Genomic DNA, 27,529 nt, shown 5'->3' on the forward strand with positions numbered 1-27,529 from the left:
GAGAGAGAGAGAGAGAGAGAGAGAGAGAGAGAGAGAGAGAGCGCAAAAGCAGTGTGTGAGACAGATAGACAGATCGATCGATACATTACTTCTCACTGTCACACTTTGTTCATTAATTGTTGTTAAATAATAATCAAACAGACCTGTAACTTTTGTTTTTTGGCATTGTATCATGTACAACCCTGGTTCCAAAAAAGTTAGGATTCTGTGGTAGAAATGTTGCAAAGGGGCTTCCATGGGAAGTTAAGCTTAGGAATTTTGGAAATATTCCAAATCAAAAAAGAGAATTCTGGAAATTTATGGGAATTAAGTGTAAATTGTGGGTAATTTAAACAAAGTGTATCATATGCAAACATAAATCTAAACATTTTTTTTTGGCATAAGCAGACATGCAAAATAAAACTAACATTAAAAAACATTTCAACAGATTTATTTGTAAGTTTGAATTATTTTATTGAACAATATTATATAGTCCATGAGCTCAGATGTGTGTCTTCAATAGTCTCTGTGTGCTCTGGGCTCTAAAGTGTGGTTCAGGTACAGAAATCACCTGTGCAGGTAGGGGGCGTGGCCTCAATAGCCCTGCAGTAAACAGTGTGCTATGTGCATGTGATGGAGGAACAGCAGATATTCAAGTGGACCTGCATGGAATCTGGTTGTTTTAGTCAAGATGATGATAAAATACGTTTTCCCCAAATATATTTAAGTTTCCTGTTAAGGGCAAACCTTCAATTTGTAAACTCACAGGTTGTTCCTGTTTATTCCCATAAATTCCCATTAATTACCATGAAAAGTTTCCAACTTTGAAAGTTCCCAGAATTTTGTCCTACATGTAAGACAACACTTGCAGTGTTTAGGAACTGAGGACAGTCATTTATTACTTTTACTACAAAGCACATGCAGAATGTGGCTTGGTCTTGAAATAAGCAGGACGTCCCTCAATCACTACAAGTCATTATGATCCAAAACTACTATGAACACAATTACTTATGGTAATCCACTACAATAATCCACTGTTTAAAATTGTGCTGCATATCAAATGAAGCACTGTGCATGCACCCTGCAGCAGCAGCAAACACCGAGTTCAACATTTACAACAGTTGACTGCAGCACGTCCCATCCCACCAGGCTGTCAGGTCGTTTCACAAAAAGTGACAATAAGAGACTCATCAGTAATAAGAAAATAAAAGCGTTGAATGTCATTGAGGAGAGCTGGTACATAATCAAAGTGTCCTGACAACACAGCTCTGTTGCTCTTGGCTTGGTACAGTAGACTAGTGGACTGTTGGACTGGCCCACAGAGCGACCAGCCCACCACAATTCCTCTGCATGTTTCTGATAGCTGACTATGGAGCTCAGAGGACACCGCATGTATTTTTGTATATATCTCTACAACTCCAACAGCTTTCTCTGAGCGTAGTCACACAATACATTTTGTCATTATGTCCCTCTGCTGTCAACTACTTCTAGCCTCTAAGAGCCGCATGGTCCTGAGAAGGAGAGCATTCCTACACAAACTTTTATTACTTGAATTACTCAGTTACTCATTACTCAAACGCTATATGTTTCTGTGTGTGTGTGTGTGTGTGTGTGTGTCTGTGTGTCTGTGTGTCCAACCTTGGCAGGAGGTGGTACAGCTCCATTGGCAGGGGTGAATTCCAGCTTGCCATCATCTTTAGCCTGTACAGCCTTGAGTCCAGCCTGCAGGATGGAGCGCAGCTTGTCGTACGGCGGCTTGTCTTGGTATTCCAGAGATTTAACCTCCTCCATGAACCTCTGGATTTCATCTGCAACACAACAGAGCAGCACAGGCTGAAAGACTGCAACCTGCTCCATCCCTCTGTGTCTACGTATGCATCAGTGGCACCAGAAAAGGTAGGCAGGTGAGATATGTCTGTTAGCTTGCTATATGCTACAGAATATATGTATATATTTACATGAATATAGTAGAAGTACGTAATTTCTACATGTGTTTAACAGTGTTCACAATATTGTTCTGTTTAGGGATGCACCAAAATGACAATTTTCGGCCGAAACCGAAAAATTAAATGGTTGGCAGAATACCGAAACCGAATAGGAAATGCGGTTGTTACATTTTTCACTATTTTTTTTACTATTGCATAAATAGCCTAGAATAAATTTAAAGACATGTTTTTTCAAAGAAAGTAAATGTTTATTTAATATCCTTCAAATATTCCAGTAGAATTTCCAGTTAGTATAATTATTATTTCATTTATACTGTTAGAAAGCCCATGTTGTTTTAATCACTGTTAATTTGTTCTTGAAAGAAATACTATTTAATTTTATTATATTTCAGGTGAATTTCCATTTTTCCCACGTTAATGATCGCATCATAGTCATTCTGACGGTCATTGAATGCAACTCGCATGTGTGAGACGCCGTAGTTTAGAGAGAAGTATATAGCTTTGCTAAAGAGCAGTGTATGATGTATTTCTTGCCTGTGTTTGTCCTATATCCTGCATCGTGGGTTTATTGTGTGTGAATGAGAAAAAAATCAGCAACCCTGGCCAGATCACTGCGCACGTTGTTTCATTGCATCAATTGCATCACGCCACTATTCAGCCTTACTATTCGGCCACTTCACCGAAAGCGGCATTTTTTGCAATATTCGGCCGAATACTTTCGGTTGCCGAATATTCGGTGCATCCCTAGTTCTGTTTGATGTGACCTTCCTCCGACTTGACACACACAAACAGAGATGGAGTTTGGTGTGCTCAGTGGAGGGGACGAAGGAGGTATGATGTTTGGCAGTGGTCTCCTCTGCCGCTGGGTCAAAGTGTTGAAACGCCAACGACAGTGCAACATGTTAAAGCGGCCATTTACAGTGTGCGTGAGAAATGATGCTGCAGTGTGTGTGGAGCAGGGAGTCCCACTTTAACAGATTCTGATTAGATATTCAACCAATATTATTTACAGAGACTCAACAATTATGGATGAATAGAAAGCATATGTACAGTTGGTGTTTATGGCTGGGCTGCAAACAGGGGAAGCTGCCGGCCAGAGAGCCAGAGAGCAGGAAACAGATCCCAGCTCCTGGCTCTTTTGGGGAAGATGGAGGTTATTTATCCCTGTGATCTGATAAACAGGACATTACACATTCTGGACGATCTGACACATTCAGATTCATCACAGCTTTTATCGTTAGTATTGTGGCTCGTTTGGTTTCTGCTGTATTTCTCTGTAATGTAGCACTGTGTAACAGTGTTATTTCTTTCTCAGCCCTCGAACTCAAACCAACGACCAAAAATGATATACTTTATTAATTAATTAATATGATGAAGTGCATCGACTAATAGACTACTGACTTAAAGCAAGGACTCCTCTAATCTCTAGTTGAAACACTGATTTCTTTTTAGGCCACAGCTTACGTGAAAAATTAGCTGTGGTGCTGAGAATTAGCAATCATTACAGGTTAATTCACCATTTCACTGAGGAAGACCAAGAGACAGAGTGTGTGTGTGTGTGCGCGCACGCATGTATCTTCTCACCTGGCTTGTCCTGGCTGGAGAAACACTTGGTCATAAATTCAGAGATGTTTTCTTGACTCCTGTGAGGGGAAACCAGTAACAAACTGCTTTGCATTATCAGCACACACACATACACTTGATGTGATCACTGACAGAACTCTGTCAGAGACGACAGGTGTGTTTCCCCTACCTGATTTTGGAGTCTCTGACATAGAGGGGGTCCTGCAGCTTGTCCTCCCAGGGCAGGCGTCCACAAAGCCACTGAACCATGCAGTAGCTCATGATCTCCAGGTCACTCCGCCTGCACGCAGCTGGAGCCAAACAATCACATGAGCAGCAGCAAATACTGTCAGGAGCTTCTTTTAAGAACAGAGGAAATGTTCCACATTCCTACTGAGAATGAGATGACAACATTAATGTCATTCTCCTGTCTATGTGTTGTATGAAGCTGGGCGTGGTTGGCCTAGCTGAGCAGAAACACTGAAAAGCCTGGCAGTTGAACGCATACACATACTATTAGGCATATGCATACTAGTCTCCTGACTCCTGCTCATCACTAAACCAACCAAAAACGTGACACCTGCTAGCCGTGTGTTTGTACCTACTTGCTCCTTTGTGGGCGTCGATGCTTGTGAACTCTATGGTGCCGTCGTGACATCTCTTGGGGTCTTCCTTGTACTCTTTCAGGACACTGTCAGGTGCATACCTGTATGCCAGCCCATAATCTACCAAGTAAACCTACAATTCACACCAAACACACCAACTGAGACATGCACAGACTAGGAACAACACCACATAAAGTTTAGCCTAGCTCAGCACAAAGGCTGAAAGCATGGAGAGATGATTTCACCTTTTTGTTAATGAAATTGTAATGTCCCTGCATTATTATGTAGTCTGCATTGTGCATATTTACTAGTTCTTATTGGCTTTAATAAAGAAAACAACAACAAAAACAACAAACCCAAATCCTTACCCAATATCGCAATCCTGAGGGGCTGCTTTTAACATTTAGAAATAGCTATTTAATAACACACAATGATACATTATTAATCTTCAAATGAAATATTTGCCCCTGCATTGCTTGCTAGAAACACACATACACCTCTCCAGGCTTAATTGAATCTAATGAAGCAGCAAGTGTGTTATGATCAAAAACACACAATCATCTCGGTGCTTTCAGGGAACAGCGCTGAGGTCAGAGTAGTTTCCCCGCATTAACAAACACAGTGCTAAAACTGGGACGTTTTTCAGAATGGAATCCAGTCATGTGATGCTTCTACTGACCTGGTTGGGATCACTGTGGCTCAGCATGAGGTTGGATGCCTTGATGTCAGCATGCACATATTCATGATCATGGATGTACTCCAGAATGTCCAGCTAAACACGGAAAACACTTAATAAATAAAATACAGCTTGCAATTATCAAAAATACAAGGAGAGACAAAAGGTAGCATAACTGCTCATAGATCATGCACTTTTTTTTTTTTTTTTTGTCCATTGTCCGGGTATTGTGAGTTTATTTTAATTTTATGTTTCTACCTTGTGGATATTGACTTTTTTTCTGATTTGGTCTTGTTTCAAAAACAAACAAACAAACAAAAAAAACACGGAAAACACAATGATATCCATTCATTCATAACCCCTACAATCTCTGAGCGATCATATGAGACTAAGACATTTTGACATGTCAAAGCAGGAACACAGGTGGAATTAATAACAGTGATGGCTGCATTATATTTAGGTTAACCAGTTCTAGTGCTCTGCTATCTCGCATGCTCACTCACTGACATGACTTACTGAGCCACTGTCTGTGTTGTAGGGTACACCTGTCCTTGTCTTGCTTTGTCAAGAGAAAGGTCTATACAACAAATCAGTGACATGAAGCTGTGTGATCAGAAAATAACCAACCAGCCGAAGACCGAGCTGTAGGACCAGCTTTCTGGGGAATCTTCTTCCACATTCTTCAAACTTCTTCTGCAGGTCTGTGCCAAGCCGGTCAATAACCATGAACCTATACCTGGAAGGTACACACAGCTCTTCTTTAGTGCATCTGATCAAGTGTCAGATGTATAAGGAAATAGTTAGTATTATTGCAGTAAAGGTCTCTAGAAGAACAGCAGGACTTTCTGATGGACTAATTATTTATATTTTTATATATATATAGATATATAGATATATATATATATATATATTATATATATATTTTTTATATATATAGATTTTTATATAATATAATATATATATATAGATATATATATATATATATATATATATATATATTTTCTTTTACATTGATGTGGTCGACTTTCACAAGAAGCTCAGAGATGAAACCTTTAACTGTGTGATGCTAAAGTTTTGGAACACAGCACCAACAACACAGCATTTGTTTCAGTAGGGCACAGTTATTTCAGTGTGTTGCCTACTTAGGCAATAATCTATAATAATACCTTTGATAATACTGCAATATAATAGTTAGCCTAACTTAATAAACCAACTGTCATGGCTAAATTTCAGATCGAAGGCATCTGAAGGCAAATCATTTAATTGTATTTAGAAAACAGCACATTGACAAAGAGTTTCACTGTAAATCCACAGGCTGTTTTCATGACCCTCACTGTTATTCTTACACTTAATGTGTACTTTTTCTATGGTTTGTATGTTGCAGACACTTTGTACTTGTTCAATTATTTACATGAAACCTAGTATGAAAATATGAACACAAAACAGTTCTCTGACAGAACAATAGGCTGTGTTCAGGTGCTGCTTTAGACTGTCCACCTCTGCACATGATAACTTCATAAAACAAAGTGAAAAAGTACAAAATGATTTGAAATGATTTTTTACTTTTTCCCTCCCTTCTCGTGCAGACCTGAGCCCCAGTATCTTGGAACTCCCAGACTCTTCAACTTGTGAGATTTCATCCAGGTCTGAACTGCAGGACAAGAGGAAACAAGGTATGAGAAATGACTCGTCTCTGAATGCTCACCCTGTAAATCAAACGCACTCTGATAACAAGGACTTCCTGTGAACACACTGTTAACTGGTGCGGGTAAGTGGGTGACGGCTGTGATGCTCAAAGTAATAAGAGTAGAATTCCATGGGGGGAGAGCTGGGCAGCGCGGCCGCAAGCTAATCTGCTGCTGGGACAAATATTTACCAACAACGTGAGATTCCAGCATGAATAAAATATGAGCCTTTGGTTCCTTAGTAATATAACAGTTAATTGTCAGGGGAGATTGACATTTGGATTGTTATTATATAAAATGCAAAGTTGTGGCCTTGGGGCCAATGGCGCAGCCACCAAAAGCTTCCCTGCCTCTGCAGGGCCCCGCCGTGCCTCAGCTACAAAATTGTCTTTTTTAATTAAGAAAGTTGGCTTTCTTTATTTGTTTGCCCTGGTGGTGAGAGACTATGTTGTGTTATGATCACAAGGCTAACTTTGGCTTAGTGACATACTTCTAGGTGTGTGTGTGTGTGTGTGTATGTGTATATATATATATATTATAATATATATATATCTATATATATATATATAATATATATATATAATATATATATATATATATATATATATATATATATAATATATAATAATACATACATACATACAATACATACATACATACATACACACACACACACACATATATATATATAATAATAATAACATATACATATATATATATATATATACATATACATAATACATATACATATACATTATATATATAATATATATTATATATAATAATATATATATATATACACACACACATACATATACATATATATATATATATATAATATAATATAATATATATATATAATATATATAGATAATATATATACACACATAATATATATCACACACATATAAATACACATACACACATACATACAGGGGCTGTCATCGATTAAAAAAAATAACAAATTAACGCAAAAAATTCTGTAATTAGTCGCGCTAATCATCAATAATGCATCAATAAATTAAATGCATTTTTCTGAGACTGAAGCTTATAATGAATATTTATTTATGTAAAATGATCAAATTAATGTAGAATAAACACAGAGAAATATATTTCAATTCATTCATTTTATTGGCTTAAGGTGCACATATGCACAGTGCAAACGGAGAAAAGCCAGAATGAGGAAATATACTGACGAGTGCCACACTCTGTAGTGTAGACAGGGTGTTTTTGTTTTGAGTGATATGTTAAAGTCGTGTACTTCTCTGTGGAATTTAAATTCGGCTTTGCAAACTGTGCAAATGCCTTGTTTTTGTCCAACGAGCCGTCAGGCAATTTTTTAAAATAAAATGTTCCCCCTAAAAGTCCGTCCTTATCCATCTTTTCGCCATAGACTCTCCTTTAGTTAGGATAGATCATAGACATATATACATAGACTCTCCTTTAGTTAGGATAGATCATAGACATATATATACAGACTCTCCTTTAGTTAGGATAGATCATAGACACATAGACTCTGCTTTAGTTAGGATAGATCATAGACATATATACATAGACTCTCCTTTAGTTAGGATAGATCATAGACGTATACTAGATGCTCATTGAGCAGTTTGGTCCGTTGCTGCGATACGTACGTCCGCCATATGGATGTGGCAGATCTGCCCGTAAACTAATACAAGCAGGCCGGTTTTAGCTGTGGGCAATGGGGGCGACCGTGCAGGGCGCAGTCTCCGTGAGGGCTTTAAGTTAATGCCTCTTATACACCCATTCACACACACACACTAATATATCTGGGAAACAAAGCTCTACTTTGCCACATCCAAAATGGCGGCCGCCACCGGAAGTAAACAAAACCGCATTAATTGCGTTAATTTTTTTTAACGCGTTAATTCTTTAAAATTAATCGACAAAATTAACGCGTTAATTTTGACAGCACTAATATATATGTGTGTGTGTGTGTGTGTGTGTGTGTGTGTGTGTGTGTGTGTGTGTGTGTGTGTGTGTGTTGATAAGGTAGCTTACTCAGATCAGGCTTAGCAGCTCTCATGTAAAACTTGAGCTCAGAGAACAGTGGTCCATTGTCACTGGGCTCCTGTGGGCAAAACAACAAGTTCATTCATGTCTACATTCAACTGAACGGGTCAAATGAAGGAACCGACCGAGGGTCTAAGGACAGAGGGTGTCAGAAGCCCTCAGAAGCAAATGTACTTTGTGACTTTGGGCTATAAACATAAACCCCTCGGAGGTAATAAATCTTACCCTGAACCTTGAACCTTGTTTTTTGCTGGAGCCCTGTTATTTGTGCAAACTCAGAGGTCTGACTGACATCAAGGAGGACAATGTATTTTTTGATGGAACTGCACACACATGAACTGACTGAGGAGAACATCATCTCCATCAGGAGGAAGGGGGGTCATGGTACATACAGGTAGCAAAGAGTATGTGACATCAACATGATGCCAAACCACTCTGACAGTGACTAAATGTACACTTTAAAGTTTCTTTGCAACCTTGCAAACATTGATTCACCGAAGAATACTTTTAACTTAACCTTCATGAACTGCAGTTCACATGGACACTATATGCACTTATTAAGAAAGAAAAGGAGTAACAGCTGGTTCCCTGTTAGTCCCTGTTAGTCCTAAACAGATGAACTGGTGAAGAACACCAGGAGCAAATGCCAGAGTTGAGTTTTCATTCAAACAAATATTCACACACACACAACACAGGAGGCTGAAGGAGCTCCCATATGACTTACTGAGAGAGAGTTACTGACAAGCAATGTAGCATTTAAAGGCTATTTTAAACAGTCCCTGCCCTCTGTGACACACAGAGCTGAGAGGACATGCATGACGTCATCAGTTACAATAGAAACTCAATTCTAAAGATCATCGCTTCCCAATTGAGAATATATGCTGCTTCTTTGTATTATTTAGATTTTATGTCAAACAGACAAAATGAAAACAATGAGAACAACTGCATTAAAGTACAGACAGCAACAAATGATATGCAACACGTAAACATGAATGTGCTTTGATCATTGACTTGCTCTATAGTGCACAATCTATCATGACATAAACAGTGCAGCATTTTTCTGACAATTCACAAATGTCAGAAAAATGCAATAATTATAGATGTTGATTCATGATTATGATGCACTGATACATTTCACACATTTTGGATTGTTTCATTGTGTATTGATGTGCTATGTTGCTGTAATACCCTTGAGAGGATCACAGGCTGTTTTTCCAGCTTTGCAGTTGATCTGTGCTGCACTGAATGCCTCAAATCTTAACTCTGTGCTGCTTTGTCAAGGACACACACTTTATGGTTACAAAGCTGACGCTTCAGACAGTGCTTGATAGTGAAATGAATGACTGCATCCCCACTTACAGTATCATTATGCTGACTAAACCTGTACAGGACACACCCAAATGACCCGGACTACAGCAGGAGTCTTATCCAATACAACACAATAATAAATCATTTATCTTTAGAATAAACATGGAGGATGGATCAGCATCATCTGTAGGAACTACAGCTAAGCCTGAAAAGCAGCTACATGAATGTGCACGGAGGTTTGAGACTGCCAGAGTTCACAGAGTAAGCGAGGGACGCACCCTGCCATGAAGCGCTGTGCATGAAGGCCCAAAAAGAGTGTTTGGGTGAACGTGCTCATGTTTTTGGTGAAAGCTGAACTGAACGTGTCGTTTGTAACTAATGAACTCCAACAAAAGATACTGACGCTCACACACTGTTGAGTTTGAGTAGAAAGATGCCAGGAGGAAATGATTTTTCACTTAAAGTTATTAATCAATGCACAGCTGATGAGGGAGGAAAACAAGATGCTGGAAACAAGTGTGAACTGTGAACAACACTGTTGTCATAGATAGCTTAAAATATGACACAAGAAATATAGTAGTAGAAGTAGGGTGTGACATGCTGTGGACACACTGCAGCTGGTCCTCAGTGTGTGTATTTTGAACCATTTTAGCCACTTCTTAAAAAAAACTAAACGGAGGTCTCTGTAAACGCTGTGGAAGTGCAGTGAAGTGAAGGTTGCCCCCTGTAAGAGGGCAGCGATGTATCCTGGAGTAAACTGTGCACATGTGATGTATAGAAAACATCTCGTCTTCCAGCTCGTCTTGTCTTACCACTTTGATGACATAGCGAGCATCTGCAGCCACGGGTCTGTCAGAGTTCTCCTCAGCTAAGAAAGGACAAATAAGAGTGTCAGTACACAGAAATACAATTCTCCACACGTCTGTCTAAATACACGAAAGAAGTCAGCATTCAGTGTGTGTCTGGGCTGCAGTCAGTCATCTGTACATGTATTCATATATCCAATCTTACCCAGATATATGAGTCCAAACCCCCCCTGGCCGACCGGAGCCCCCAGCTTCCAGGCCTTCTTCCCGGTGTCTCTGAGGACCTCCCCGGCTGGGAACTCCTCTGCCAGCTTCCTTTTAGCTGGAGCTCTGCCTTTAGGAGGCATCTGAAACACACACACACACACTGTGAGCAGTCCTTTACCGTGTGGAAGCACGAGTCCCTAACGTTCCACCTGTGCTGTACATGGATGTCAGGCTCGTGCGTTCACCACATCCGGAGTTTCCCGGTACTTTGTGCTACCGTGACGTATCTGCAGCCATCCGTCACCGTCCGTAAACAACGTTAGCTTTAGTTAACTCTGCCAATGACACGGTAACCTGCTGCCTGAACACAACACCACGTGTCCGGCAGAGCAGGTCGACAAACATTAACATGAATTTAACTTTACAGTCTCATACATGCTGCTTAGCTCTGAAGCTAACCGCGCTGTCGCGTTAGATGCGTCATGACGACGTTTGATATGACGCTGCGGATATTTCAGAACGTTTGCTGTCACAGCGACATTCCCATGCTGTATGACATGATGATGAACACGCATACACACCTTCACTTCGCTGGTTATTCCTCACGGTGAGTTCAGCTCTGTGACGACCAAACTTCCCGCAAAACTACCGGTCAGGAAGTGGCGTCACGACACTTTGCTATTCCATTGGTCGATTACGCAACGTAAGTTACAACAGAGATTTTGCGTAAGCGTGTCTGGGAGTGTGTGATGTGTGTGAGGAAGCCCGTTTGTTGATACGTACGCTACACGTGCACGTCAAACGTGCGTCTGTTACAGGAACAGGAGCAGGCTGTGTGTGTGTGTGTGTGTGTGTGTGTGTGTGTGTGTGTGTCAGAAAGTACTGCTCTTTCCTCTTCCCGTGCTAAGTTTGTCCATTGTGGGCTACTGTAGGAACATGCAGTTCAAAACCGTGAGCCACAGCATCTGTACACATTAGTGTCATTCAAGGTAACAGAGTCAATGCTTCTTATTTGTATGTGATGGAACACAAATGGGAGCTCAGTTCTGAATATTATATTACATAGTCTGTGATTAGAGCCTCTTAATCTGACACTCTGCCTTTAAATCAACCACTTCTTATTATTTAGATAAAGATGGTGCAGTGATCATTTTTGGGAAATAGTATGTTTATGTCATCCATTCTCCAGTCTGTATTTGATCACATGACAACACAATACAGTACAGATAGTATCCATCAAATTAGCTTCACCGGGGCCTGTGGTAACTACCTCCTGTCACTGTGTCTACCCCTTAAAAGTAGCTCTGACCTCAGGGCCTCTTTACTGTATGAAATCACCAACTAACTGACCTGGATGTCTAGCCAAAGAGTTGATGTTGCCTCCTGTGATCTTCCATTAGGCTAAAGCTTTAAAGCATCACTTTGCTCAGTCAGCAGTCACAGCTGATTTTGAATTGTGATGATTTTGTAGATAAATTAATTAGGTAACACACGTGTGACCTCTGTGATTTGAACACACACTGTAACATTCCCAAATCATCACAATCAACATTAGCACTTTTTATTTGTGTCATGTTTGTGATCTCTGCGGTGTGCCTGCTCGTCACAGACAATGTTTTATTAAGTAATCACTGAACGCTTGAAATGTCACTTTGAAGGTAGAAGTCCATGTGATTGAAATGTCAGTTGAAGGGCATCTTCAACAATTTGCACATATTTCTCTCTATTAAAGTAAAATAAAGGATGTTTTTTTATTGCATGCCTCTTATTATGGATAGCAATGTGCACAAACACTTTACATATGACGTAAACATGAATGTAAGCATGTTAGTTTGTTCTTGGTTACAATATTTGATTTTATTGTCGTCACAATAGTTTTATAACAGATATCCACACAGATATCACTTTAACATTCAGTTTCTCTCTGATCTGGTGTGTTTTGAACGAGCATATACTTTGGTATACTGGTTCAAGATAAATTTCTTCTGCCATACCTGTCCATCTCAGTGTGTATGTTCTCCTGAATGTTGCTGTGAATAGGTATGTAAATGTGCAGAGGCTTGCCTATTTTAAATGTGTCATCTGATACCAACGTATTGTGTTTCGCTTGCACAACTCATGAATAAGATATTGTTTCTTTAGTGTCCTGTCTTTCCAAGTGATCACAGAGTAGAGAGAGCCACACATCCAAGAGGGCTGACACTACAACTGTTTTTAGATCAACTGTTGCACACAGTTCTGCTCCTTCTTTAAATTAGCATTACTTCAGTAACTGTTTCCATGGCTCCTGCAGGTGATAGGCTACGGCGGTTGTCAACAGGTTGACTGTTTGACATGAACTGACCCTTTGCTTTCAAATTGCACTTCAAAGCTGCATGCTAAAGTCCTGAACAGAGGGATGACCCGCTGCAGTGACAATGATGAGCAGAGTGATGACGGAGCAGAACAAACCAACAAGAACCAGAAGAAGAGAAGTAAAGGAGAGAAGCATGTGTCGTTCCCCCCTGATGAACAGATTGTGTCTGGATTTGCTGAGCACAGGAGCACTGACAGACAGGGTAAGCTGCTGTTTAATATCATGATGTCATCTTGGTGAACTTTGGTCTTCTGTATTAATTAAAAACATCAAATAATTAAAGAATGCCTGTGTTCCAGTAGGCCTTAATGTAAAAACCAAAAAAAGGTTTCACTTTGACCTTCTACTGCACACTTTCACTCACTATATGTACCCACCCCCCATTGTATACTTTGTCTTTATTGGATATTGGTGTGGCTTGTTTGATTTTAGATTAATATCATGTCAATCAAAAGATAATATTAGTTTCAAAATTAAATTACAGATGAAAGCCACTGTTCTTCAAGAGTAAATGTTGCAGTGTTTATCGTGGTTATGTTGCTCAGTTGGTCAGTTGCTGTGTCCAAGGCTTTATTAAAAAATAAGCTATGATGATGAGCTATGTGATCATCTTAATTTAGCACACACACTGGAAACCTGTGTGAAGGTTCGAAAACACACCTACCAGCACACCCAAATATTAGAATTAAACCTCATTTGTTTAATGCAGTGAGTGTCTAAGAAAAGCTTAGCCCTTGTAAACCACAGACAGTCATTTTTACATTTCTGTACACATACATACAAACGAGTGAGATACAGTGTGTTCATTAGTGATCTTTAGAAGTGTTAGATTTGTGTTTTACCTTTCAACAGAGCCGAGCTAGCTGTGTCCTCCTGTTGGCAGCCTTTGGACTAAGATAGGCTTCCAGCTCAAGTAAAATCTAACCCTCCTCCCCCGATTTTTATTTTATCCTTGGATAAATAAAAAAAAGAAGAAGACCTTGTGATCTACTGTTCACAGGTATCATTTCAATGACTGTCTTTATTTGTTTTTCTTTTATCACCTCATCATCGTCAATGCCATCTGAAATACAGTCCAACCTCTGAAGGATACACTGAATGTTTAAGTGTGTCAGTCGCAAAATTCTTTGTAGTCCCATTCCATAAGGCTGTGGATAATAAATCCAGATGCCTGATTGGTTGATTTATTGTTCAGACAGACATTCATGTCCTTCTCACTTCTCACTGACTGCCATCTTCCCTGTAGTATGCACAAACACACACACACACACACACACACTTGGAGCGCAGCACAGTTTACCGTATGGCATTTCTGAGCCCCTGAAGCACTTTTGAATGGTTGCTGGTGGCTCACTGGGATGTAGAGGCATTAAAGCAGTGAATGAGTGTATTCCTCTATTTTAGTTGACAGCTGCCTCACCTTGACAGAGGTAATGGTGGCCTACCAGCAGAGCTGCAGCAGACACCAGGTCCAACCCAGAGAGCACGTCCTGCAGCAGCTCCAGGTACACAGCTTCACACATCACTGTTAGTCTTTGTACATGTCAGTCAAACAGCATGAGGCCAGTCTTTTTGTTGGATTCACTGTTCAAGTTTGACTTTCTGTGGGTGATGCTGTTATCAGTGGCTCTCAGTGCTCATTGTGCTGCGCACTAATACTGCACTTCCCAACAACTGTGTATCCCTGATGAAGTACAGGGATGTTTTAACTACATCACACGGACACTGAAACTAGTCCAGATCACAAGATTCAAAAAACAACTGCTGTACTTACTGTGTGTGTGTGTGTGTGTGTGTGTGTGTGTGTGTGTGTGTGCACTGCCTCTCTCCTGCCCGCCCCAGTTTCCTATTGGGCTCTTATTGGCTATACAGCCGTCTCAAGGTCGTCCGATTAGAGCGTCTTGTTTCTGGTGACAATAAAACACGATCGAGTTGCTTCAAATGGAGGCTTTGAAACATGGCTCAGAATGTGCCTTGAACTAAAAGGTGCAGATTCTGAGCCCATGCTGATGGTTTTTGTCTCAGATCTCCAAAATACATCTGCAGCAGGCAAAGTGGACCACAGTCAGATGTCTGTGGTCTTCATCTCTTAATGGTGGTTTGAAATGAAATAAACGTGTTTAGTTCACAAGATGATTTTCAAGGTAGGAAACTAGAAAACTGAGATTTAAGTTCATTCCTACCCTTGAAAACAGACCTTGACAGAAACAGAAATCACCACAGGGTCATCTTTCAAGTCCGTTTATTCAAATGAAACAATCAGAGAGGGAAATCAGGCCCATAACCACCATTACCACTTACAAAAGAGGAGTTGTAATCCAAACAGTGACAACAGATCTTTAAACTCCAACCTGATGAAAGCTGCAGAGTGAAATATTGCTTTAAAAGAAGTGTGTGTAACCATGTTCTTCTATGCAACATCAGCAAGTCTGCTCATAAAATAACTGTACCATGCAGTGATATTGCAGCACTCCAGAAAGGATCAATATCAACACTATAACCTGGTGCAACTCAAGCCTCAGACACTGTCAGAGCATATCCGACTGCAGGCACAAGGTTTTATTAAAACAAAGGCACCTTCATGTACCAGCACAATATACACTCAGACATAAACACTGATTTTTGGAGCACCAACACATACTGTACAGTGAGTGTGTTTATACATAGGCTACATACTACAGTCCTTTAAACAATCTGAATCAGCTTCAATCTCCATTTAAACAAGAAGAGGCTTTGCATGAAAATGTACTCACGTGTCTTTGAAATGAGATTAAAGCAACGTTGCATAGAAATTGGTATTATGATTTAACGCCCCACTTTCAAAGTATAATACCATTTAATATGGACAGCTAATATTACTGACTAGTCCGGCAGCAGTCAGCCCAGCTCGGCGTCTGTCTTTCAGCCTTTTATTTCACCAAGCTCTCACCAACCACTAAAAGTCAGTCCCACATTTACTCTTGTCCGGCGGCTTCTTGCTCGCTCACTCTCTCTTTTCTCTTTCTAGCCTTTTCAGTCCTAGACATAACGCCTCTAATGCTATTATGCCCAGAGAGGCTACTGAACCTGGTTACGATGCCCGCTGAAACAGCTCCGGTTCTGGCACAACACTGGCTACACTTTCCATCAGCATTCCGCCGCACCTCGTCTTCCCAGTGGTCCAAAATTCCAGTGGCACAAAGACTAACACTCCCACAGTGTTCTCAGCTCACAGTCCGAGCTGTCTGGCTAACAAACTAAGCTAGTATTAGCTAACAGCAGCTACAGTTGGCAGCAGTTCACTTCACTGTCCATCAAGAAGCTCTGGAAATCACAGAGTTGAGGCAAAGCAGCTGGAGGACATCGGAGGGAAAGCAGAAACACTCTGAAGCACATTGTTTCCCATTTGTCTTGACATTCCAACCTGAGAATGAGTTTGAACAGTCAGTATCTTTCTCCAGTATGACTGAGCCCACCTTTAATAAAAGTGTTAGCTGCAGCAGGCAGTTAAAGACGGCCACAGCTACAACATCCTATGTAACATAACTTGTGTTACTTACTTATAGTATAGCAGGATTATGACTAAATAATGTGCTGAGCTTAGTATTTAAAGAGGCCCAGCGAGAACACACCCACCAGCACTGTGAGTGTGTGTGAGCAGTTTGAAGGTGTCCAGACAGGAAGTGAACCTCACAAAGTCACTGTAGTTTATTCTCCCCACACAGCCACAAATACAATCTGTGCACTGTTCCTCTTCCTCCAGTCTCTGCCTTTCTCATTGTCTCTGTAGGTGTATGGAGTAGATTCATAAAGCCCCAGGATGAGGACATTTTTGGCTCAAGCAGTTTGAACTCATATGGATGTATCCTTGCATCAGATTGTGTCACCCCAGGAGAATTTGCATATAACCGTGCCCACTCGTGTCTTTCCATTGCCTTTGCACGTAACTGCGCTGTGCGTTCTGTCTCAGTGTCAGGAAAAAGCCTCGTTCTCTTTATTCTTTCTTAAAAATAATAATACAAATTAACACAGATTTATATTTATTGATGTGTTGCTCTCAGAATGTATAATTACATGTACTGATCAGAAATCTGTCACACTTGCATCAATTCTCCAGTGCAAGAATAAAAAATATGTATCACACACACACACAGACACACACACACACACACACACACACTCCAGTAAAATAAACTAACTTATTTTCTCTTAGCCACACTTGAAACACACAGTCTTCTATTTATAATTCATTTTATGTACACACTTACTCTACTTGGACCAACCATGTTAAGATGAAGACTCGGTGCCCCCCCTGCATAAATTTGACTTGAGATCAAGGAGAATTATTTGTGGAAAATTAGAGACTTAGCAGTGCTTACATTAAGCATACAGCCGCCGTATTATCTCCGAGGTGCTAATGAACCCAGTCGCATTGAAAAGGAATGTAGGTGGTCCTCCTGAAAGAGTAAAATATGTATGGTTAAGCATTAGCTAAGAGTAGCAATATTTAGACCAAAAGGGCTTAATGCGAATGAATCCATAATAAGACGATGCAAAACGAAAAGACAAACGCCTAAAGAGCAAATTTATTAAATTAGGTCTTTTCAGGCGCGGGGCGATCCCCGAGGACCGGCGCTGAACACTATTTAAAGCTTTTTTTATTGCACCCTCGGGCCTCTTTGCACTCCTTTGAAATGTTTTAAGTGGATAAAACAGTAAAATTGCTGTTGGTGACGTCTTCATACAGGCGGTAAACAATAATAGGTTGGAGCCAGGTCTGAGGCCGCCATGCTTAACCACTGTGATTTGACTGTACAAACCCTCTGTGAGGCTGTTTGGCTCGCTCTGTGATTAGAAAGGTAATTGAGATGATCAAGCTCCGTCTCTACACGACTGTTTTTGGCACGAGGGAAGAAGCTTAACTACACTGATTTATATTCAAATTGAGAAAGAACTGTGAAGCACATTAGGATCTAATACAGGTGGTGCTGTTTACACAGCTCCAAAATGCTCCTGGATCCAACATTTAAAGGTCCTGTCCAGACAATAAATAAATAAAACTAAGTTCTGCACACACACAAACACACAGATTTTATATATACATTATATTAACAAAATACGCCCACTAAAATGGATTCACCGTGTTAACAAAGCATGATGGGATATCTTATTGAAGTCACATCACAAAACTATGCAGACTGCCAAAATACTGTACATTTCTATAAATATGTACATATATATGAAAGTCACAGCAGACTGTTTGAATGTGCACGTTCTCTCATCACAGTTTACTCTCCTCCTTTACAAAAGAAACGATGACATCCACGAGTCTGTGTGGATTGGCTCAAACTTCCTCCCTCCATATTATGCGGAGTGATTTGTTGATTGATTTATTAGAGCTGTTGTTGTTTTTTTAGGTTGCAGTGAAGTCTTTTCCAACCCTCCAAACACAAAAGGATTCTAAATCAAGCGAGCTCAGACCACAAGTTTGTATTCTCTCCATGATATTTGGAGAATAAGCTCGGAATTAGTTGCATGTTGGCAAATCTTCTAATGAATAGCTTAGTGGTTGTTTCCCTTGCAGATTATTCAGTTGAGTGGACTGAAGAGAAATCATTTACCACAACTTAGCTTTCATTATTTATCCCACAGCTAAGAAAAAAATGTCCATACATGACAATATGCCTCTCGTAAATTCATGGGGTCAGATTCAATACCCACAAATGTTATTTTCCCCAGATAAATCCCTCTGGGGAGGGAGGAGGGAGGAGGGGCGAGGGACGGTCCCTCCAGAAATGAAAAGACAAGAGAAAATCTGTTTTTACAGACCACCGCTGCTTTCTCAGCTCTTTTGATTAGCATTAATGTTGCACTGCGGAAGTCTGCCGGCACAACTGTTATGGCTCCTTCCACGCACACACACACACACACACACACACACACACACTGAAAGCTATATCTCTCTCTGCCTGCCTAATTCTGAAGGGAACATTTTTTTCTTTTAAATTAAATGCATGCTGATTGTTATTGCAGCCCCCCCTCACTCGTGCGGAATAGTCTGCAGCGAGGTAAATGTCACTAAGTAAGTGCCACACTTTTTTCCTGTGTGGTTGTTAGCAGGTTTTGCATGCAGAATAAAAGACAGAGAGGAGAAGGGGGAGGTGGAGGACTGCTGCTGCATGCGTCTGAATGCGAGCGCTTATCAGGAAACAGCAGGGGGACCGGACATATGTCGCTCCTCTCATTACAGGCCGAGGCGGCGATAACGGGGCAGTTAGTGGCACATTTGAAATGGCGTACAGTGGCAGCCGTACGATCACACGGAGAAAAAAAGGAGAGAAGCGGGGAGTATGGGTCGGGATGAGGATCACCACGGGACCTGCCACTAACACACTTCAGTCTGTCATTCAGACGGCCTCCACACACACACACACTGTCAGACTCAACATGCTTTATTTAAAACACACTGACTCCACAGCCTTTCCATTGTAGTTTCACACGATCTTGCTTTAACGCCTTTTTGGAAACAGCATGCAGAAGTGAAAAAGGATAAAACCTTGTCTACGTGTGAAAGACTCTATTTTACATCCTCTGCCTCTAATTGAATTCGGACCAGTTGCAGTTAAACTGAATGGCATGTGCGATGCACTATTGGTGGTGCACTATTAGGCTGAATTGAATTTGCATGGCTGGGTGGTCGCACAAGTAATATGAGTGCTTTTGTAAGTGGGATAATATTACAGGCTGGGACTCACTGAGGGTTCACACAGAGGAGACCAAATGTTTACAAAGAGTCTGTACAGGCTGGTGCATATGTAAACATATGAACCATGTGCTTGTCCTCAGGTTTACTCATCACTTCACACATGACAAAAAACATCCAGGATTTTCCATAAAGGTTCTTTGATTTGACGGTCTCAGTCTTCAGGAGTGTTTCTCTGCCGTAGAATAATATCAGATATATTCTCTAAGTCCAGAAAGAACTGTAAATGAACTTCAAATGTCCACAATAACTTATGTTTGTTACAAAGATGAATACACAAGGAAGAGAAAGGAGGAAAAGGAAAATGTTTAGAAAAAAAGGATGAAATGTCGAGATTAAAAAACTCTAGTTCTGCTCAGACCGACATTCAGAGCCAGTCTGACAAAGAATGTGTTGATTTGTTGATTTTATATGCTACAGACAGAGCTGTCCATCCAAACTATAAAATGTCTGTTTTTCTTCAATCAAATGATTTAGATCATTCAAATAGATGTTTGTTATAAATAATGATTCAATCATAAATCGTCTTACATTTCACTAAAACATTTATTCACATCACATTCAGGTTTGGTTGTAACATGTGTAAACTTTGTGTGCGTGTGTGTGAGAAGGCCACCTGTCTGCGTTCTCCAGTGTGAGGAGGTTTGTGTGTTTTCCATCTTGTTTTACATTAATTATGTTAATCTCTCCCCTGATTTTACGTTGCTCTGTTTTCCCGAGAAGCGCGCGGTGCACGTCTTTGTTGTAATGGGCTTGGAGCTGATAGGTGGTGCACAAATGAAGCTATTGTTGTTATGTAACCTCAGACCGATTCACACTTCTGACATCCCTCACTGCGATAGAGAGAGGAGGGGTGTATTTTGCGGTCATGGCCACTTGTGAGAGCACAGGATCCCACCACCACCACCATTTTGGCGTGGTGGCGTAGTAACTGGGTGACAGCTGCGACAGGTTCTCTGCTCTCAGGTGTCACTGTGGAGGTTCATCTTCTCACTGTGTGTGTGACAGCAGTGTTGCAATTGTATTCATATTTTAGGCTGGGTTTATCTTCAAAAAATGAGTACTGATCATCCCTGATCAGCCTTTTTTTGTATGTAATGAATATTCTAAAAAGGGTGGTAATTACATCATTATTCTGTAGCTTCTTCAAATGTATTTTATCTCACAGACCGAAATAAAGTTTGATCGAATCAAAAGGAATGTTTGTGCCAAAGAACAGACCCATGTGATGCAAGAATCCCAGCATCCCTCCACACCGTCTTCCTTCGTCAGGCTGTTTTTAGTAAACACTGCAGTGGCCTATTTTCGAACACGTTACCCACATTCAGAAATGTTACAAAACGCCTGCATCATTCTGACCAGCTTGTTATTATATAGATGATTTATTTCAATGAAGTTTCAAAGGAAAATAATCATCAAGTTTAAAATGGATAACGCTGTGTGATCTCTCTCCTCCCTCTGGTGTGAAGGCTGATAGAATCACAGTGAGAAACTTTCAAATTCAGCAGTTCAAATGTATAACACACCCAAACACACAGATCTGTCTGCTGAAGCTGTGCGATGTCGCGTTTACACACTCTGAAACACACACACACACTTCCAACCGAGCATTCGCCGCTCAGCCCTGAATGTGTACATTATTTTTGACATCAGCCATTTGAGGGGACAGTATATTTTACACATAGTGGCATTAATTAAGTCGCTAAATGCACGCTATCGTATATTTCAAAAGCAGTGCGGCTGAACAAAGGCGGTGACAGAGGGAAATACTGTAAAAGTCAATTAGAATTTTATGTATGTTTTTAGATCTCTTCTTTTTTTTAAATGATAAATGAAGTTACTAATTTTGTCTGTGCTCTTTCTAGACACTGCAGCTTTAATTGCTAATTGTTAACAGCGAACGAATACATTTGCATATTAATTAGCTCCCAATTTACATTTTTAATTTGCTGCCTTCAAAGGGTGTGAGATAAAAGGTCGTGTTATTTTAAATAATTTATCCTTTATTGCAGAAAAGATGCTGAAAGGAAAATGCGGGGGTGATTTTTAACCCCTAAGAGCTCTGAAACGCATGTTAAAAATACATACAAATATATATATATTTTATTTCGATTTTTTTTTTTCTTTTTTTTTTTTTTTTTTGTCAGTTAATTAAACGGGCTAAGGAGAAAAAAAGTGCACTCAAACAGTTTTTAATACAAAGCCACCCGAGAGGCAGAGCAGCTCTGGACGGTTGAGTGAAGAATAGTGAATGCACCGGAGATGACTTCTGTGGAAGTCAAGTTTGGGAAGCAGACCCCCCTCTTTCTGTCTTTTCCTGCTGCCTGTGTGCGTCTGTGTGTGAGGGAAGGAACGCTTTTCTTTTTATCACTCCATTTTGTCCTCTCTCCCTCCTGACACATCAATTGATTTGGCAGCCGACGCCTTCGGTTTCCGTCTTTCACCATGAGGCAGCGGCGAGCGGAGAGGGAACGAACAAGTTCAGAAATTCATTAAGATGAAAAACAGCCGCCACTGTATTTCTTGTGAGGAGGAGGAAGTGCTGCGTGTGTGTTTCTCTCTCTTTCTCTGAGTGTGTGTGTGTGTTTGGGAGTGTGATATGGGTAGCCAGCCACTTGCTTGCACATTCTAACTGAGCGTTGTTCTTTGGCTCGGTGCCACAAACAGACCGGTTTCACCAAGCAGTCGCCAGCCGGACGCGAGCACACGCTGACACGTTGTTTTTTTGTGTTGTTTTTTGTGTTGTTTTTTGTGTTGTTGCTGTTGTGACAGACCAAACAAAAATTCAGAGATGACACAAATGCACACAAAGTCACAAAAGAGATGAATGGAGCGAGCTGGACACAGACACCCAAAACAACTTTTCAGAACAAACAAACAAAACAAAAAAAACACTCCCAAACTGATTTTTCATAATCTGAAGTGAGATGATGACGAGCCTGTAATACTCACAGGGACATTTCAGGTCGATCTAAAAGGGGTTAAAGAGACCTGATGGAGTGCTGATAGTGAGGGAGAACACATCCACCAATCAGCTTTAAGAGACACGTGTTGTTTTCAGAGCCAACACACAAAATATGATTCCGTATTTTAGTTTACTATGTATGTAGAGTGTAATGAGCATAATGTGTAGCCACAGATTTCACACAGTTTCTGATGCATATTTCTGATTCATGACAGCTGCCTGTGTATGAAAAAAAGTCTATTTGAAAGATTATTTAATTAATTAAATTGAATTATTACATAAAGAAAGAAAGAACCAAATGTTTGCTTGGTGCTTGTTTTGAGCCAATACAACAACAACAATAATAATAATAATAATAATAATAATGATAGTATAGATCGGATCTTTTATGGCACATTATGGAACACTGCAATCTTCCAAATAAGGTTAAAATACTATTTAAGACAAAACAATTAATACAGATCAAATTAAAATACAGAATAAATATAGAACTAGACCCACAAATCGTGATTGTAGTTTTGGGATCAAAGTGGTGTCGTGAACATGGAGCTCACAGTGACAGAAAACTGCTTTATTTCTATACGACGGGCTGTGTGTTAAAGCGCACTCACACATACACACACTGTACATATACACACATTCTCACTCAGTGTATAAATGTGCATGTAGACACATTTGTGCGTGTGTGTGTCTCAGTTAAGATGATTACGGGGGGAAATTCAGCCACCTCTACCAATTACACACCAGCCTCTTGTATACATAAACAGTGCAATTTATGTCCCATTGATCTGTCTAATTCTTTCAACAGGAGCACATTATGGCCGATGTTTTTTTTTTTTTTTTTGTCTCCCGCCTTGCTCTCCTCTCTGTAGCACGAGAGCCGAGCAAGGAAAGCCTTCCAAGTCCTTTTGTACTCCCCGCGTCCCTTTGAACAATGAATCAAATTTAGCAACCAGAGACGAAACACGGCACCGCTCGCAAATAAGGCGGCAATTCAGCGAGGCAGCCAAGATGAGTCAGTGCAGGGGAGGCAGTCAGAGAGCTGACATGGTGGGGGTGACGGGGCTCAGACGAGGCTTTTTTGGGTCCCTGAGCAGAATTGGGCACCACCACACCTTATTTCCTGTCTGTTGATAAAGAAACAGCAAAGAGACACTGTGAATGACTTATATTATAATACAAAATATTTTGGAGTGATATTGACAGCAACAAGCCAGCAAGACATTTAAGTCCCAGGAAACTTGAATGTCTGAATTATAATAAATAAATGACTATGTTATTATTATTATTATTATTATTATTATTATTATTATTATTATTGTAAACATGCGGGTGTGGTTTGGTCACATTTGATTGACAGTGGCCTGGTGACAAAAGCAAACGACCTCATCACATTTTGACTATAATATAGCTGCCTCCTTATTGGTGCACACAAATATACAGCAACATTTTTTTTTTCTTCCAATTGAGCCCCGCCCCCTCCAAACCAGAGGAAAGTGAGGACAAAAACAGAAAGACAGAAACGAAACAAATCCGTCAGAGCGAGGCGCTTTCTCACAAATGTTGAACATGTTATTGGAGCTGTAATGCGTGAATGTGTGTAACTGCTGAGATTCAAATCAAATAAATAAAAAGTTCAACATGTTTGGTACTTTACTTCTTGAGAGATAGAAATGAATGGAGGGAGGCAGACTCATGGTTTGAATTTGTTCACTTTTGGGGCCCCCTGGTGGTCCCTAATTGATGATTCCACTAACTGATATTTGAAATGAATTTTCAGTTCCTCAGTTAAATATCCAAATATCTGCCAGAGCTCCGTTCTTCTAGAACACGTCTGTGAAACAGCATTTGATCATTGGACAGCAGTCCTCCTTTGAATCCACGCTGGTGAATTGTTTGACGGTAGCAGCTGCTGACCTGAGCCTGCCCTGATCAGCCATAAACTACACTTCAGATGCATAACTGCCTTTAAATCTCCACATAAATGCCTGTCAGAGAGGATCATCATGTCAGAGGTGAAAATAAAAAAAAGACGTAATGATCTCATGTCACACCATCTATAAAAGCAAGTTTAAAAAAAACACCCTGTTCCCTGTTTTGCTCGTCAGTAGAAAAAAAATCTGCGTTTTCCAGCATCCGCACAAATCTGCCACCTCCGGTGATTGATGCAGTCAAATTAGATGTATGTGGAACACTGGCTCTGGCAAATGAACACATCAACTGATGACCAGCTGTTTCTAATTATTATACACTGGTTAATTAGGACGCCGTGTCACCATCAACGACGGCGGTAAACTGTGTGAAATTCATAATTCATGCTCTGGCGTCCCATAAGCCTCCCCGATGAAACCGGTACAGTGTGGCATGGATGTAGAGGCCGTGCGGAAAGAGACTGGGGAGGGAGGATGGTGCACTGCCAAATATCTGTGTGTGTGTGTGTGTGTGTGTGTGTATATGTGTGTGTGTGTATATGTGTGTGTGTGTTCGCGCCTTTCCCTCACACCTCCTGTTTCTACCCCTTTCTCTGTCTCTCTCTCAGCAGGGTGTGTGTGTAGGTGGCAGTGTGAAATGTCTGGATCTCAAAGGTAAGCTGAGCGCTTCACTCCCTCATTATTAAATATGATTGAGGACTTTATGTGACATTCATGATGCACTGGATGGTTTTGGAATGTTTTACATTTTCAACGTGTAATTATAAACAAATATTTAATAAGAGGTAGCTTTAAATATAATCATGTCATGAAAATGTTACAACAAATCATTTATGATGTGAGATTTTTGATCCTGTATCTCATTATACTTCACACACACACGCACACTAACACACACCTCACATTTAGTCTTAAATTTTTGATTTATTGAAATGATCTTGTTGAACAAAATGAGTGTATATCTTTTGTTTGCTGCATTTGAAAATCGAAAAATTGAAATCAATTTTATCTGTATAGCCCAAAGTCACAAAGTTAATTTGCCTCGGAGGGCTTTACAATCTGTACAGGGAGTGACACCCTCTGTCCTTAGACCCTCCTTAGATTTCTTTTCATATGCTTATCAAAAACACAATTATTTAGAAGTTCCAATAGAAATCTGTGTTAAAAAACCTTGAATGAAGAGAACTGCTGGTTCGGCTGACAGGATGACACATATGTTGGGGTGAGTAGGTGTGACGGTGAATTCCACTGTTTCCTGTAGTCAGTTCAATTTTTCCTATCTATTAAAACATAAGAAAACAATAGTAACAACATCAATCCAATCATAGCTTTAAATCTGATGCTTATTCTGGCCTTGATCCTATACTAATCTCCACCCTAGCACTAATTAAACCTGAATCAGTGCCTAATCTTAAATGGAATTATTCATAATCATCACCCAAACCAGTTCAAATATAAACCCTGAACCCAAATCCTGAACTAAATTTGACTGTAGCCTTTTTAAATATGATCAATCTCAATCTATATCTGATCCTCATTAACAGTGTCTATGAGTGAACACTGGACAGAGTGTCCTCACTCTGAAGGTCTTCAAACTCTGCTGCTTCTCACAAGTATAGAAGCACAGCAGCGGCAGGAGCAGCAGACACATCTGCATACAGCAGCAGTGTAAAGTTGCGTGCGATGCCATGATGGGCGTCACTGTCGTCACGCACTGATGACATCTGACTGCGGGTGTCGCTGCCTTATTATCTTCCCGACGCAGGGCGGATTAGAAAAATGGGATTTCAGATGGTTCTCCCTTCCACCCCACACGCCCTCTGCCATCGCTCAGCTAAGTGATTATTGTTAAAAAACAGGGAAAAAAATCATTTTGGAAATAATTATGAAAGTAATTATCATTCCCCCTTCTTGGCCGGGGAGATAAGAATGAACCCAGGAGAGGCAGAGATTGAGTCTTAAAAGTCACGTGGATTTGTTTGATCAGTCACAGTTTGATCTGGAGTGTGACTTCTGATCAGGATTGGAGAGAAACAGTAATCAGATTACCCAGTCTGAACTGTAATTCCTGTAATTCACAAACACACTTTCAAATATAAAAGATCATTAAATATGGGCTATGAAGAAGTGACGTGTCACAGTAATCAGATTACAAAATGATGCAGTGATTCCTGTTCAATCCTAAAAACACAATAATCACGTTTAAACAAAAAAAGGACTTATATGACTGAAATTTAAAAAAAAGAAGAAGAAAATGTTTGATTTACATACATTTGTGCAGATGAAGCTGAAATATTACCAGTGTTCAGATTGTGGCAGCTGTGAGTAAAAATCTAAATTACTTAAATTCTTCATTCCAAGAGATGTTTGTCATCCCAGGTTCCTTGCACGCATCATAAAATCAATAAAATCAGTTTGTTTCTGGTATAACATGGAAAACCAGGGGCACAGAAACATCATCATTTATTTAAAAAATTTACATTTAAAATGACATTACATGAGCTATATTATTACTGTAACCATAACAACATTCAAATGTTATCATAAAGTTTATACACAGCAACAAAATGTGTTGGAGTCAAAGTGTAATATTTCCCTTTGAAATTAAGTGAAGTAGACAAATCAAGGATCAAACAGGAAGAAGAACCTATAACTGCATTTAAAGCAGCATTATGTAGAATTTTTTGTTGCTCAGCGTAATCCCTCTGTGGTAAATATGGACAGCT

At 40.1% G+C, this 27,529-nt stretch overlaps 2 protein-coding genes across 4 annotated transcripts in view; one reads left to right on the forward strand and one right to left on the reverse strand.

Moving 5' to 3' along the window:
- The window catches only part of vrk1 (VRK serine/threonine kinase 1), a 20,779-nt gene extending 9,245 nt beyond the window's left edge, over positions 1 to 11,534 (reverse strand). The window contains exons 1-11 of the mRNA XM_027278756.1: positions 11,391 to 11,534; positions 10,808 to 10,949; positions 10,609 to 10,664; positions 8,477 to 8,546; positions 6,333 to 6,420; positions 5,397 to 5,505; positions 4,773 to 4,865; positions 4,094 to 4,226; positions 3,679 to 3,799; positions 3,510 to 3,568; positions 1,558 to 1,787 (exon numbers count right to left, since the gene is read on the reverse strand). Coding sequence (XP_027134557.1) covers positions 1,558 to 1,787; positions 3,510 to 3,568; positions 3,679 to 3,799; positions 4,094 to 4,226; positions 4,773 to 4,865; positions 5,397 to 5,505; positions 6,333 to 6,420; positions 8,477 to 8,546; positions 10,609 to 10,664; positions 10,808 to 10,949 — 1,101 coding nt within the window. The 5' untranslated portion in view covers positions 11,391 to 11,534. The remainder of the gene's footprint in view (positions 1 to 1,557; positions 1,788 to 3,509; positions 3,569 to 3,678; positions 3,800 to 4,093; positions 4,227 to 4,772; positions 4,866 to 5,396; positions 5,506 to 6,332; positions 6,421 to 8,476; positions 8,547 to 10,608; positions 10,665 to 10,807; positions 10,950 to 11,390) is intronic.
- Positions 11,535 to 11,687: 153 nt separating this feature from the next.
- The window catches only part of si:dkey-288a3.2 (protein phosphatase 1 regulatory subunit 37), a 53,969-nt gene continuing 38,127 nt past the window's right edge, over positions 11,688 to 27,529 (forward strand). The window contains exons 1-4 of one of the 3 annotated variants that reach the window (XM_027278742.1): positions 11,688 to 11,798; positions 13,103 to 13,367; positions 14,570 to 14,670; positions 25,412 to 25,457. In XM_027278742.1, the coding sequence (XP_027134543.1) occupies positions 13,208 to 13,367; positions 14,570 to 14,670; positions 25,412 to 25,457 (307 nt within the window). In that variant the 5' untranslated portion in view covers positions 11,688 to 11,798; positions 13,103 to 13,207. Of the gene's footprint in view, positions 11,799 to 13,102; positions 13,368 to 14,017; positions 14,166 to 14,569; positions 14,671 to 25,411; positions 25,458 to 27,529 lie in introns of those variants that run through there. The other 2 variants (XM_027278743.1, XM_027278744.1) reach the window with 2 other exon arrangements.

Source organism: Larimichthys crocea, chromosome V, assembly GCF_000972845.2.
Source record: "Larimichthys crocea isolate SSNF chromosome V, L_crocea_2.0, whole genome shotgun sequence".
In the NCBI taxonomy this organism is placed as follows: domain Eukaryota; kingdom Metazoa; phylum Chordata; class Actinopteri; family Sciaenidae; genus Larimichthys; species Larimichthys crocea.